Source organism: Streptopelia decaocto (assembly GCF_964273445.1).
Source record: "Streptopelia decaocto genome assembly, chromosome: 6".
Lineage (NCBI taxonomy): Eukaryota > Metazoa > Chordata > Aves > Columbiformes > Columbidae > Streptopelia > Streptopelia decaocto.
In genome coordinates, this window is record NC_138660.1 from 2,518,456 (window position 1) to 2,533,121 (window position 14,666).

Here is a 14,666-nt window from a genome sequence, read left to right on the forward strand (position 1 = left end):
CAGCGAGAAACCAGCTGTGCTCCTCACACCCAGTAGCGCCGGTCGGTGTCTAACAGCTGGCCAGCTTCTCGCACTCATGCCTGGCTACTTACATCACTTTTTAAAGCAAAAATTCCATTTCAGAACAAAATGCTGAAAGAATTAATTCGCAACATGACAAAGAGCAGCACAGCGCTTGCCCCAAGTTCAGATCAGGGTTTCTCACAGAGACAGGGACACAGCAGCAAGCACCAAGATCCACGGTACTGATGCGAAGTAAGCACTGGTGCTGCTGGGTCTGAGGTGCCGTTACTTTCTTAATAACCGCATTAAGAAAAGAAACTGAAGGCTGCAAAACCCAGCAGGTAGGTGATGGTGTCACATTAAATAAGAGAAGGCACATGGTTAACGGTGTCTGTGTCTGACAGAGAGAATAAAGGAGCAGTTGCACCTGGGAGAGAAGGAGAAGGGGACTATAAAGTTCTATTTTCAGCTGTGTTACTGACTTGTATCAGATCAGCCAAGGGACATAAGCAGAAATTTAAGCCTGTAAAATGATCTGAAAACACCTGTTTGCAGAGGTATAATATGTTTTTGTGACACGCTTTGGAAATACTTTGAATCAGAAGCACAGTGAGGGCCGCTTAAAGCCACTGTGACAGACAAGATTCTAAGTTCTCAATCTGTATATACAAAAATCTCAATTAAATGGTGCTTGTCACTGAAATTGTATATAGTTAGTCCTCCTATCAACTGGGATGCTGGGAAATTCAGTAACAAAACATTCCAGTAAAAATATGTCTCTTCACTATAATAGGTTTGAGGTTACAGCCTTTCATATTATTCATCAACATGATTTTCACCTTCCTTCACAGTCAGGTTTTTCCTTAACGAGACGCACAACCCACATGCCAAAAAAGCTTTTAGAACCTACATTTGAAACAACTAATTCCAATATGCAGCTGGATACACTTTCTTTTGGCTCTTCTGCCACGGCATCACTGTGTTGTTCGTAGAAGCAGCTCCCTTCATTGCCAGCCTCCAAAGTTTACATGAACGCTTTAGAATACACCAACTCCAACCCGCATCACTTAAAAGCGCGGAGTACAAAACCCGACACATCCCAAGAGATATTCTGATTTACTCAGAGTGTTTTTCTCATCATCATACACAGACCTGCAACAGGGACCAGCGTGCAGCGACTGCCTTGAGCTGCTCTACGACCCCATCAGACAGACTCGTTCTGTTCTTCATGGGGAGGCCTCTTATTTAGTTTTTTGTTCTGCTTTTAGTTACAGTTCCCATATCCACACTGAAACATGACCAAAAAAAAAAACCACCAAAGAAAAAAAATCATAGTAAATACCATTCTCATTTTCAGAAACAATGCAAAATATACTGTGAATTGGCATATCAGGATTCATAATTGCTAAAATAAATACTAAAGCAAAAAAAAAGAATTCAGATTGGTGACTTAAATGTTTGTTAATTTAAGCCATCACAGCGAGTGTTTATTTAAAGCAGTGATTGAAATAATTCCATCCCGGAGGCAAGAGATTGCTCCTGCCCTCAGAGTTAAAAATAATACCACCATTAACCTCAGCAACAATCTTCTAATTGCCAAAGATTACAAATCTTTTATGCAACATTCATCCACTGAGAATTCAAGCACTCTACTTTGCCTTCCAAACCTGCTACTGTCATAGTAGCTGTAAGGAAAGTCCCTTTTAAACAAGAAGTCAAACTTATGTGATGTATTTTATATGAAAGCATCAAATATTTTGCAGAATGAAGAAGCCTGTCATACCAACCCCTGTGTAAATTAATGCAGCACCTCACATTACGATTTATCATGAAACATGGGCTGCTTGGAGCTCATCTCTGGCACGTCGATGCCAACTGGCGCTATGGACAGGCAGCTGCTCCTGCGTTTTGTCCTCGAAGCGCCGAGCAATAAGGACTATGGAGATGTGCCAGCAAAGCAGGGACCGGCAGCAGAAACAAAGGGGGCAAAGTTTAGTTTTCAGAGCACCCCGAGTTACAAAACTGTCAGTGCTCTTTCCAGAGCTATGAAGAAACGCTGCCAAAACGCACGCTCGTGCTCTCTGTTTCAAACACGCACAGAGATAAACCAGCATTCATCCTAAACCATGGAAATAACCCTCATGCACAAATCTCTCGCATTTTGGATCTCATATAAACAATGGTACAATGAAACAGAGTTGTTTTCCTATAGCTGCATGATGATTTTTGCTAGGACAGATTGTTATTAAACACAACCAGTCTTCCAGCAATCTAAAATTAAGGCAAGCTACAATGCAAAACCACACACAATTCTCCCTTTTCCCCTCTACTCACATTCTTGCCTTCAAGTCCCACGCTCTCCTTCTCGTCTCCCTCACCCCCCTCCTGCATCAGAGCCCCTGAGCCTTGTTATTCCAGGAAGAACACTGGATGCTTCCAATTGCATGGCCAGAAAAGGTAGTGACAGCTTTTTTTTCTTCAAGCGGTTAATAAAAATGTACTTTCCTTGTCCTGGTTCAGGAATCCCAGCAGAATCCTGCCCACAGACAAGGGGCTGAGTCCTCGCGGCAGCAGCTGTGAGCAGGTGTCTGAGCATCACGGGCCCAGGACCAGGTGATCATTATCATGGGCCTCTCACAATAAAATCTTGCTTAATCTCAATTAGAGGAGAACATGAGTTATTACATGCACTGTAATCCTGTGTATGACTTCGGTCAGTTCGGTGTCTCCCAGTTAATGAGGTTGTCTCCTTACCAGTGTTGCTGCTTCTCTCCTCCTCATTAAGTAGACACTGTTTTTATCTATCCTGTCGTGATTTTCCTGCTCCTTCCTGTGTCATTTCCCTTTTCTTCCACACCAATAAATGGCCCAACTTAGGATGATCAGGAGTAAATATCTAACGAATATACCATGTTCAATGGGATCATCCAGACTCTTGTCCAACCTCCCTGCTTCTCAGCAGAAATAAACCCGCTGTAATCGCACCACATAGATGTCAGATTAAAACAAAACCCAAACCACACACACACAATCCCCTCTCAAACAACAAAACCCAACAACATTAAAAGCACCGTCACCATCCTACTTAGTGTCCTGCACATCACTAAACAGACCTGGGCAATTAAAAAAAAAAAAAACACAAAAACCTATAAAAATTAGAAAAGAAATCCACACCCAAATGCAGGAAAGCAGACGAAAGCTCAGGGGTATGAACATTAAAAAAACTAAGGAGACAAGCAGTTCTCATCCTTCCCTTCCTCCTACTCCAACACTAAGTTTCCACGCAGCCTCGGAGACACATTTTATTTAATGCCGATTGCAGCCAGATATTTCAATAGCTGTTTCAGTGTGTGTTTGGAGGAAACACAGCGAAAGTACTGAAAGTGTGGGACAGGTCGTCCATAGACTACCTGCAAATAAATCATGTGCCCATGTAAAATATAAGTTTAAAGAAAGTGCAAGCGAGCTGTGGTAGACCAGAGAACTACAGCATGGGCCACGCATTTTCACTTATCACAAGAAATGTTTTATGCCCTCCAGCAGTTTTCTATCTGGTAGAGAACGGAAAAGTAAAGAGATTTATTACATTAAAAAGTGTATTGATTGAAAGCAGTACTGTATGACAGTTTTGGCTATTATAACAGGACTTAATAAAATCAAATGTTTACCCCTGAAGGGGATTTTGAAAAAACTAAATAAGCCTTTTCAACATTTATGACAATGAGAAAATTTGCAAGGGATAACATTTTAGCACTGAAAGTAAATGCAAATAAATGTTCATTTCTTCGGGAGAGCTTTGAGGTTTGCCGACATGACATGCTATGGATAATTGCATTGTGGCTTAGCAGTTAAAACACGTACTTTGATTGTCTGGCTGGAGATGTCAGCTGCTCGCACAGCTGTGAATCAGACAAGGTCGGAGATGATGAGAGCCGGCAATGTTTCAGCATCATAATCAATTTGTATCAGCAGCAGGACTGGTACTCGGTGCTGCCACGCAGCTCCCAGAAGTTCATTATGGCACCCGCCTGAAGAAACCGTGATTCTTCCTCTCCCCTCGGCCGCTTTTATCACACGACAGCTGGGACCCTGAGCCCCAGCCCAGCCCCGTGCCACAAGTAACCACCCAAAAGCCACTTTCCCACAGGAACTTTTCTACAAGAGTAGAAAGAAAGAGAGATTTTTCCATTCAGATTATTCTATGGCCTGCAAATTACTCTAGATCTGTAAGCCTGGTCTTAACAAGTACTTTCTGTTCTTTTTATGCCTTAAATGCAATCAAGACAGTTCACTCACGAGGAACAGCTTTGCCATCTAAATATCAGGCCTTACGGCATATAAGGTTAATTATTTAAGTTGCAGGGCGTTTCAAAAAGATGGACCGATTTCAAAGTGGTATATTTCACAATGGCAACACGCTACAATTACACAAAAACTTACAAACAGTTAAATGAGTCATCGAGCATTAATCATTTGAAACTCTACGCCCTGCCCTTTCAAATGGTAAGGGTTTCATTCATGGGCGTTCCGTGGTTGCAGAAATGTAGTGATTTCAAATCAGGTTCATCTTTTTGAAACACCCTGTACAACTGACACACTCTCACTAGTCTCCCCTGCTTACCCCAACTCAAGTATTTCTTAGTATTCTGGCATCTGCCAACCACTTCCTTGTAAACTGTAATGACATTGACATTTTTTAAAAGCTATGCTGCTTTCAAATGAAACCTCTACACTTGGCAGAAAGTTTTAAACTGACTTAGTAAAAACATTAGGTGAAATGTTTAACACTTGCTCAACAACAGGAATAAAAGCACACAGCCCCAAAGAAATAAATTCTCCAACTTATTGCAACTATTAATTCTGCATACAACTTTTAATAGCCCATAAAGCACGAGTTGTCTGTATGTACATCTTTGTCAGGAGGGAAACTTCCTTTTGGGCTTGTCTTACCTGTCAGTTTTGTTGTCTTCTTACCTTCAGGGTGAACTGAAACTCTACAGAGCTAATAAAGACAAAGAGTCATTAAATCTTCATGACCTTTTATGTGGAAGATCTCTTGGGCTGACCATGAAGCAGAGAAACTGGTCTGTCCAGCTGGATTGGTATCCAGTAACAGAGTCACTGGTGGTGAATGGTGACGATAAGTGAACCTGATGAGAAAGTCAGCAACCAAAGGGAACTGAGAGTTTTAAAAGCTGTTTTAAAGAAAAAGAGTCCGGGCAAACGGAGCACAGGTTGTTGAAGTCAGGCGTCCCCTGATCGGATGAAGGTACAAGGTTCACGGGATGCTCGGGTACCAAAGCACGGTCACACGATGGCCTGGACAGCAGAGGACATGGACATGAGGACGTTTGCTTTGCAGGGACACAGAGTAGGGAGGGTGGCAGCAAGGCCCAAGAGGTGGGTGAGTTCACTCGAACGTTAAGTTTTTAACAAACATGACAGTTACGAAGTGGAGCCAGAGGCGTGTGCCTTTCTGTGCATAATTATAGCAGCTGCTGCCCTTAAATTAGTTTTGGAAACTTTCCTTTCAAGGGCATAGATTCAAACCAAAGGGCACTGCAGAAGGAGTATGGAAGTATTTTGTTCCTTTTCTTAGATTATCAGTACCTATGTCGTGCTTAAAGCAAAGAGCAAGTCCTGAACCTTGAGACCCAAGGAACATTAGTGCCTGTTACCTTTGGATCGTCCTTCTGGGTCACAAAACTTGACCGATCTTGCATGTGACGATTTCCAAAGAGATCAGCATGTTCAAAGGCCTTCCTATGGGGCCAAGAGTGCTGCGGAGAATTGCAGCCACCAACAAAAACCAGATGGGGCAAAACAAAGTGTCTGCATGCCAGGTGATTGTTTAAGAAGTGAAACTGTCAGAAGCCAAAACTCAGTTTTAAGGAACAAGTTACACCACAAGCATCCGGATTCCTAACAACAGGGAGGAAGGACAAACACTACTCCGGTCCAACAGACCTACTGAAAGTACCACACTCAAGACAAAGCCAGAGCAATCTGCTGCTTTCACTAACCTCACATGACAGAAGAATCCGAATTTTCTTTCACACTATTAAACACAAAAACGTCCAAGTTCCTTGCTTGCAGAACGGAATTGATCAAAATCCCACTGCCCCAAAACTATATTTAAATTTGTTTATTATACATCCAGGCTTTTAGTAAACAGTATCACAAGCACAAATCAGCACATTCTTAAGCCATTTCAGATGTTGCTCATTCCCGAGCCTTGATCCATCTCTCGAGGTTGTGAGGTACCTCAGGACATGGCCCCAGGAGCACTAGCGCAGGGTATCAAGTTAAAAAGCGCCAGGCATTCAAACAACTGCAGTCTGAACATTGCGGTTCGGGAGCCACGAAATATCCTCTCCATCCACGGCGATGGAAAAGCTGCTGAGCATCGACTGGGGAGCAAGAGCACGTATGCAAACACTTCCTACAGAGTCATCTGAGCTACTCAACTTCATGGAGAAACTTAAATGACTTCCATAATCTGAAACCATCTAAGAATTCAAAATGGATTTAATTAAACCAGTGGCAATCAGTTGGCTGCCTGTGCGCCCAAACGTGGAAGCACCGATGCAAGCTAAGCCGGCAGACTACATTTAAAATTAATTGACTTTTTGATTTTTATAGAAATTGAAAAAGACTCAATTCTACACCCAATGATACAGCGGTGAATGGCAGCGATAAGAGTTCCCACTTCCAATTACATATTTTTACACCGTTTTAATCAATTTTAAGCCAGTTTTGAACAGCAAATGAGCATATAGTGTAGACCTAAAAATCAAATAAGCGTGGTTTGGTAGGGTGAAAATCATAACCCTGCAACTTGATACCCAAGAATCAAAACTTGGATAAACTAAACAAAATGACAGAAATGTTCCTATATATCATTTTGGCTCGTATTTTAGGCCACCGGTGTGGAATTTATAAGCAGATTTGAGAGCTGTATGTCAACATGACCTCACCTATGTAAATATTTACCCAAACATTTAGGCACTTTGCAGAGGACTCTAGATTAGAAACTGAAGGAAATGACTATAAAAGGAAAACCATCCCAGCAGTTTCTTTTTAAAAACTGCAAAGCCACAAAGACTTCACCTTCCACCGAGGCTGTAACATCCCAAAACCTGAAAGGTGGTGTTTGATTTATTCTTTTGTTTTGTAAGATCCCAAGCCATTGATCCTTAGTGGCCTTTATGCAAAAGTGTGATAGATAAATTTTCGTCACTATGTTTGCTTAAGTAATTCAGTATCAGATGAACAGGTTTTGAATTAGAATTAGCAGATCCAGTTAAATTAAGAAAATAAAAGTGTTAGCTTGCTTTTATTTCAACAGGGCATAAACACCTTCTGCTAATAGGATCAGAAACTAAGGGAAAAAGAAAAAAATTCTAAGATAATCAAAATAAAAATATTAGCTCATTAGTTCATATTTGATAGAAGGCAAACGTTATCTTCCGACCGCCAACTATCACCTCCAATTAAATGGAATAAATTTCCCTCTATTGATGCCTGAAAAGAAGCTCGTCATCATAACCCAGCCTAACCCAGGTGAGTTCAGGTCCTCGGTTTGTGAAGGGATTAAAAATCCTGTTAAGTGGTATGAACACAAGTGTACAGTCTGATTTACAGCTGCTCTGCCCACATCCTCAAATGTCTGGTAAATTTATAGCAGTTTAGCCATTCGCCTTCACCAAGGACTACGTCACTTCATATTCATTAACGGAGGAGAACAGACACACAAGTTCTCACCGCGGTGTGCAGCGGTTCACAAGCTCCTTCCCAACTTAACCTCACCGCAACCTGTTCATTGCTGCGGGCCTGGAGACGACAGCGAGTTCACCCCAATGAACGAGGGAGGAATTCATCTCACTTTCAAGTCCCTGGATTTTCAATGCACAGCAGGCTCGTTTAAACACAGCTGGCACAGCGCCCTCCGCTCCAGGCCCTACCTCAGCATTCACGTTTCCATAGTCCCACACAAAGCCGGGAAGAACTTTCACCATTATCTTCTGACTTTTCCTTTTTGTCTTTGCAAGTTAATCAGTAACCAGAGACTTCTGCCAATAGTTCTTGCGACTGATTTCAAGGTCCTGCGGCACACGAAGTATGACATGGGTATGGGTCATGGGGATGTGGTTACAAACCTTAGCCATTTATACAGCAAATTCCCTCCTTTGACATTTAAGCTCCCCAATCTTTCCCTACACTATGAATAATAATAAAAAGTGTATTGCACATACTGCAACACTAGATCAGCAACTCTAAAACCCAATTATATAATGCGAAATGCTCTTCTCCACACCTACAGGTCATAAGGAACAAGCCTTGCCCTGTTCCTGTTTAAGGAGGCCAAGAGAAATAAAAAAGACATTTTTTATGAGACAGTTACTGAGCTTTAATTTCCTACTGTCATTATCCACATCAGTTTATGACAGCAAACAAGCACAGGCAGCATATAGGGTACTATAAATTACTATAATTATTTGTAAAGTCTTCACCTCATAGGGTTAAGACAAAAACAATATGCAACATGGCCATAACCATAAAAGTGCAGATGGCAGCTGAGCTACTTTGTTCTTGTCTAATACGGAGATCTCATTAAACTGAGTGCTTAAACCTTAAATATTTGAGGAAAGAACCTATTAGTAAATGCTAGTTAAATAATTAGATCATTCTGATTAAGCATCCATCCTTTCCTTTGCTCTGCTTTCAAGCTCATTGTTTGTTATTGTATCATTCACATTGTTTGCCACTTCTCAATCTTCCAGTTTAGACAGTCCCAAACTTCTAAATAAAAGGAAAAGGGAAAACAATCTCCCCCAAAAGCACTCAAACCATCTTTAAGCCTTATAAAGAAGCTGATGAGAGAACAGACAAATACTTTCTTCTCTTCTTTTTTGATTCTATGTTAGATCACCTTGAAGAATCCCTTGGCCAAGATCATTCGGTGAGACGACAGGCAGAAACTTTTCAAGTCTTCTACTTTGCCCTCCACCTGTTTTGCATTATTATTATTATTACTCATCCTTCAAGAAACAAATGAGCTTTTTATAAAAAGAAAACTGCATGTATCAAGTTTTATCTCTGAAATATTACTGCCTTTCACAAGTAACTGCAGCAGCTTACCAGGTTCTTAGCTGTAACACAGAGTATCAATAATTATCTTTGCTTATTGCTTTCTCATCAAGCCAGCCACAAAATTGAAGTAAACGCCTGCCAACCTAGTCAGGCTAAAACTGTAAGAAGGAAAAGGAAATGACATAACAGAAAAGTAGAATTTATGCAAAATGTTGGCAATATAGAAGCAAAACTCAGAAATCTTCATAAATTATCATTACACAGTAAGTCATATTGAATCACACTTCCCTGTCCTTCCACTTCAACATGATATGGCAGGAAGTAATTAATGGAGACACACTCCCTTGTATATAGCTGGAAAGAATGAATCTCGCATCTCATTTGTGGTATTGTCTGTTTGGAAAAACCATTTTTCTCCATATAGAACAGTTTGTTTCGCATGTGATGTCAGAGATTAGCAGTTCTTTGTTCCTTAAATATGCATAAAGAAATTTAATGGGAGCCCACATGGAAAATTAAGCTTCACAAAGGTTTAGCTGTGTACATCGCTGAAGTGTCGCACACAGCCGCTTCTTTTAAAAAAAAATAAAAATAAAATGAGACACCCAGAACACCAATTCAAATGGAGAACTGAAACTCACTATTACCCACTACAGATTAAATAAGAGCACTGATTTTTGCTGTTTCTTTTCCCTCCCTTCTTTTCTACTCAAAAGTAGAAAACCTGCTTAGATTAAAAGCTATTGTTCAGAATTTATCTTTTGCTGCGTGCACAGCACACGGTTCATGTTCTTCTGATCAGTTTTACGGAAAATTTGAACCTAGAAACTAGTTCTGTCCCCTGTGATTAGGCACCTATTTCTGTAGGACCAAAGGCCACTAAGAACATCTTGGGATTTCACTGAAAGGTAAATACGAGATACTAGATAGTGACATCTTTTAAAATATTAACTTTAGGTAGGTTTGGAGGGAGATGTGTTAAACCTTTGCAAATAAGAGGCCGCAAGTAAAAGCCTCACACTTTGCTGCTGAATCAATAAGAACAAGTTCTCTGACAAATCAGGACACAAAAGAGCTTCCCAAAGATCCAGCATTATCATTAATGTATCTTATGGATGTCATTCCAAGATCCACAAAAAACCCAACCAAATATATATATATATATATGGCATGTTCCTGCAATTTAGCTGTTTTCTGTATTAGCTAGGGATTTTTTTCATACACTGAGTTTGCAATCAAGTGTAAGGCAAGATACATATATGACACAAAATTAAAGAAAGATCCCCCTTTCACAATGCCGACGTCTGTGTGTGTGTGTGTATCATACTTCGACCTGTAACAATCTCGGAATACTGTTTAAAAACATGATACGCGTATCTCCACAAACTTGTTTTTGCTATTTGGTTCAGACGAGGAAAACTCAGTTTAAACAAAGAGGAAGGAGGCAGAAGATGGAGCACAAGCACCTTCTGTCCAAAGCCTCAGAAAACAAAAGACCCAGATGTACCAAACACGCTGATGAGTGAATATTCCTTCAGAAGACACGTCCCAGTTTGCAGTACATTCAGATTTCTACCTGCATTCCTCGAAGGCCAAGGAACAGTGACCTGGCACAACCACGCCAGTAAGAGCTGGCACAACTGTGCCCCAATTGAAATCAGACACAAAGAGGAAAACAGGGTTCAGTCGCCACCGCAATTTTTTATGAAGCCAACAGTTTTCAATATCCAAAGTGTTTGTGTTAGTTTAAAGGGGGCAAAACACCAGACACTGCGAGACAGCAGCACAGATAACTGAGTCCCTTTACAACCCTGCAGGCAACATAGGAGCAGCTTTTTGATTACCTGCCTAAGGCCTGGAATTTTCAGGCAGCATTTACAGGTTTAGAGGGGCGCAGCTGCCACCCCTGTGCTCCATTAGCATCTGGTCAGCGCCAAAGCTTTTCTAGGAAGGACTTTGACTCCTTGATCTGTGAAAGCAGCTGCAGGAACAGCCCAGCTCCCTTACCCTCCTCGGCAGGAGCGCTCCGTGAAAAACTTCAGCATTTCTCTCCAGCTTCCATCATCCCAGCAAAATCTGTAAGGTTATCTCATACCAAACATAACAGTTGCTAGAGCAAATTTGTCACACAAGGACAAATTCAGTGTCCTTTTCTACGGTTATGAAACATGTGCTTTGTGCTATATAAAAGCTACATGGCAGAACCACAATCCTGAAGGAAGGGGAAGCTGCGGTTTCAACGTTTGTCATCTGTAACAAATGAAGTATCCCATCAAGCTGTAATACTAATTACATAGCACAACCTAATGAAAATCACCCTGCCTGAAGAAATTAAGAGGTTAAACACGAGAAAATTTCAAAATGACAGTTTTCCTGGAAAAAGGACAAGTATGACAGCACAGTTGTAATGACTGAAAAAACACATGCAATTCACAAACATAATACTGATTTTCAGCAACTTGCTGCTCCTCGCTTGTGAGCGAATTACTGCAAAGACACATTTTACACAGACCAGCTTTAGGAGGGCACCTCTGTACCCACTGCTGGGAGAGAGGGGGAGACCAGCCCTGTGCCAAAATCAGCTCACACCACGCTTGGCTGTAACAAAAGATGACTCCAGGGAGTTCGTGCTCATCATCGTTATTCTACGCACGTTAGGAGCCACATCCAACGGCTTTTACTTCAATTAAACCTTTACTACGGTAAAGGGCAGAGGGGGTATAAACACATTTATACCGTGCTGATCGTCAAAGGCGTGATAAGAGACAGAGGGAATTCCTATTTAGGGACACATCACCCCCCCCGACGGCTCCCCCCAAAAAAGCAAGGACAAAACCCCCAAACAATGTCTCAAAATTATCCCACAAACCTCGTAGGTGAGAATACATCCATTCCTTGCCATGCCTCCCCCACCACCGCCCTTTTATTTTATTTTCCAGCTGAGCACTTGCCTCTCCTCCGTGCCCATCAAATATCCCGAAGATGGAAGGGTGAGTCTTGTTCACCAGGTCGGTGATCACTTCGAACCTGTCCTCCATGTGATCCCTCCGGCCTTGGATGGAGTAGACGGCCACGTTGTGGCTCTTGAACTCCCAGGTCTTGGAGAACTCGGCGTCCAGCACGTCCAGCCCCCCGAGCCTGTCATTCTGCATTATCTCGGCCACCTTGCCCTTCACCATCTTCACCGCATCCCTGCTGGACTTAACAATGGTTTTCACCTCATCCGTGTGGAAGAAATAACTCCACAGGGCCAGGCTGATGCACAGCAAGAACAGGGTCTCCGGTCTAAGCAAGAAGTAACGCATGATCCGACCCAGCAGAGACAGCAAAGTCATTGTATCCTCTATCATTTATTATCGAGACCGTGCAGCCCCACACCATGCACCGCGCACCCCGGCGGCTGGGAAGGCTCCGAGCCGAGGCGGCGAGTCAGTTCATGCTCCGCTGGGGCGCAGGCGGCGGGCGGGCAGCGCCGAGTCCCGCTCCCCGCCGCTCCCTCCTCCCGGCGCCGGCCTCGGGGGGCCGCTCCCCGCTCTCGCCCGGCGGCCACCGGCGCGTCCGGGCTCCGCAGCGCCCCGTCCCTCGGGCGGGGGGGAAGCCGCGCCGCTCGGAGCGGGCCCGGCGCGGCTCGGAAGGCTCAGCCGTTGCCGCACCCCCCGCGGCCGCGGGCCCCCCTCAGAGCCCGAGCCCGCTGCGGGCGTCCCTAGGCCGCTGCTCCGCCTGCGGGCCCCGCGGGAGGCCGCCGCGCTCCGCCGCTCTCGCCGCTCACCTCGCGGGCCGCAGCGAGGTGGTGCCTGCCAGGGCCGCCCGCGGGTACCTGTCTGCCGTGTCCCCCACGCCTTGCGCCGGCCCTCCCCCGGGGCGGAGCCGCCGCCACCACCGCCTCCTCGCCCGGCCCCCGCCGCCCGACTACAAGTCCCGGCGGGCTACGCGGGGCGGGGGCGCCCGCGCGGGGTGGCGGGGGCGGCGCGAAGGCTTCTGGGAGTTGTAGTCCGGCGGGGGCCGCGGAGCGGGCCCGGGGAGCGGTGAAGGGGCAGAAACCGCAGCGCAGGCCGAGCTGCTGCACACACTCCGGGGTGGAAACGTTGGGCTGCAGCTCATCGTGTTGCAAAAGCCGGGGTGACCCTATCACCCCCCTCTCCGCCTCTGCTAAAAACCCCGGGAAACTAAGAAATAAAACAGTGCTGTGGTTTTGCTAGAAGATCATCTATATAGTATATGTAATCAAGCAGTCTCCAGTTACATTCACAGGTGAAGCGGAGCAGAATTTCTGAATTATTAAACTGACGGTAGATTTTGCCTTGACAGTTTTAATGGGGGAAAAAAACCCCAAACCCGCTCAAAATGTGTATTTGCTTTCTCTGACCCGTTTCTGTAAGCCGTTGTTTTTATGCTGGCTGATAAGCAATGAAAATTACAAGCTGTGACAGCATGAGCAGAAGTTTGCTGGAATATCAGCAATTCAGCCCGAGTTGCACGTGAGCTGGAGTGGTTTTCAGCCAGCTGGCAGATTGGGGGCCTGAAAACTGACAAAATTCATCAGCCAGCCTCAGAAAGTATGACAGCTGATATAATAGTCAAACACGTAAGAGTGGTGTTGAAAACGAATTAGCAAACCACAAAACCAGTCTGAAATTTTGAGTGAAAAATGTAATAAGCCGCATTTCGACCACGGTTCAGGTACCTGACTTCCGAGTCCTTCAGCACCTCCTTAGGACTTTTGGTAACATAGAAATCGCATGTAAATGTACATAAACTATTGTTTTGCTAGATTTTTCAAAGATCAGCTTAGAGTAAACTACATAAACCTAAACCTGGTCAACCCAAAGTTAATGATTTAAGCCTTTTTGTGTCTGATTCTCACATCCGAGAAGCAGGGAAGTTAATGCCAGATGTTCTATATAACGATGATACCGCTTTAAATCTCAGAGGTATGTAACATTTCATTAGTATTTCAAAGGACTATACAAAGTTGTACCTGTCAGGCCTGAAGAAACTCTTACTTTTGTGTTCACATCATCACCGTCCACTTGAGTTGAGCTGCGGGATCTTCACCTGAAAAGGCCAAAATATGTGCCGGTAATTTGGTAACACAGTAACAAAACAGACTTTGCAGCATCTTTTGATGCTGCCTGAACAGCAAACTTAATTATTACCTCCAGGAAACGTGAGACTAATAATGGCAAACAGAGGCTGCAATAATTTGCACCTACGCGATAATATTTTTGCTACCGCAAACTTCATAGCTACATCAAGCCTGAAGCTTTTTGGTCAGACTGAGTCCCCGTTTTGTGCATAGAGCTTTTCTAGCAAAACTGATCTGTTTAAACAGAGCCTCAGTTCTATCACCTGCATTACAACACAGAGCCCCCAGCACAGTCCATTTGTCTTTTTGCTCCATCTGCTGCAGCAACTCCCCTTTGAGTTGTTTCTTGTACCGCCTGGAAGCCGCATGTAGCCACTGAGCAAAACTGGCTCTGGAATGATTGCGTTTGTTTATAATAATGACTGTATTACGGCTTCTTTAAATTCTGTTTAATTTTATGTTTAATGAAAGATAAATGTGAAAA

The 14,666-nt window shown here is 43.6% G+C and overlaps 1 protein-coding gene across 1 annotated transcript in view; it reads right to left on the reverse strand.

The window, feature by feature from the left end:
* The window catches only part of PPM1L (protein phosphatase, Mg2+/Mn2+ dependent 1L), an 83,552-nt gene extending 70,607 nt beyond the window's left edge, over window positions 1–12,945 (reverse strand). The window contains exon 1 of the mRNA XM_082055785.1: window positions 12,048–12,945. Within this exon, the coding sequence (XP_081911911.1) occupies window positions 12,048–12,446 (399 nt within the window). The 5' untranslated portion in view covers window positions 12,447–12,945. The remainder of the gene's footprint in view (window positions 1–12,047) is intronic.
* Between the last annotated feature and the right edge of the window lie 1,721 nt (window positions 12,946–14,666).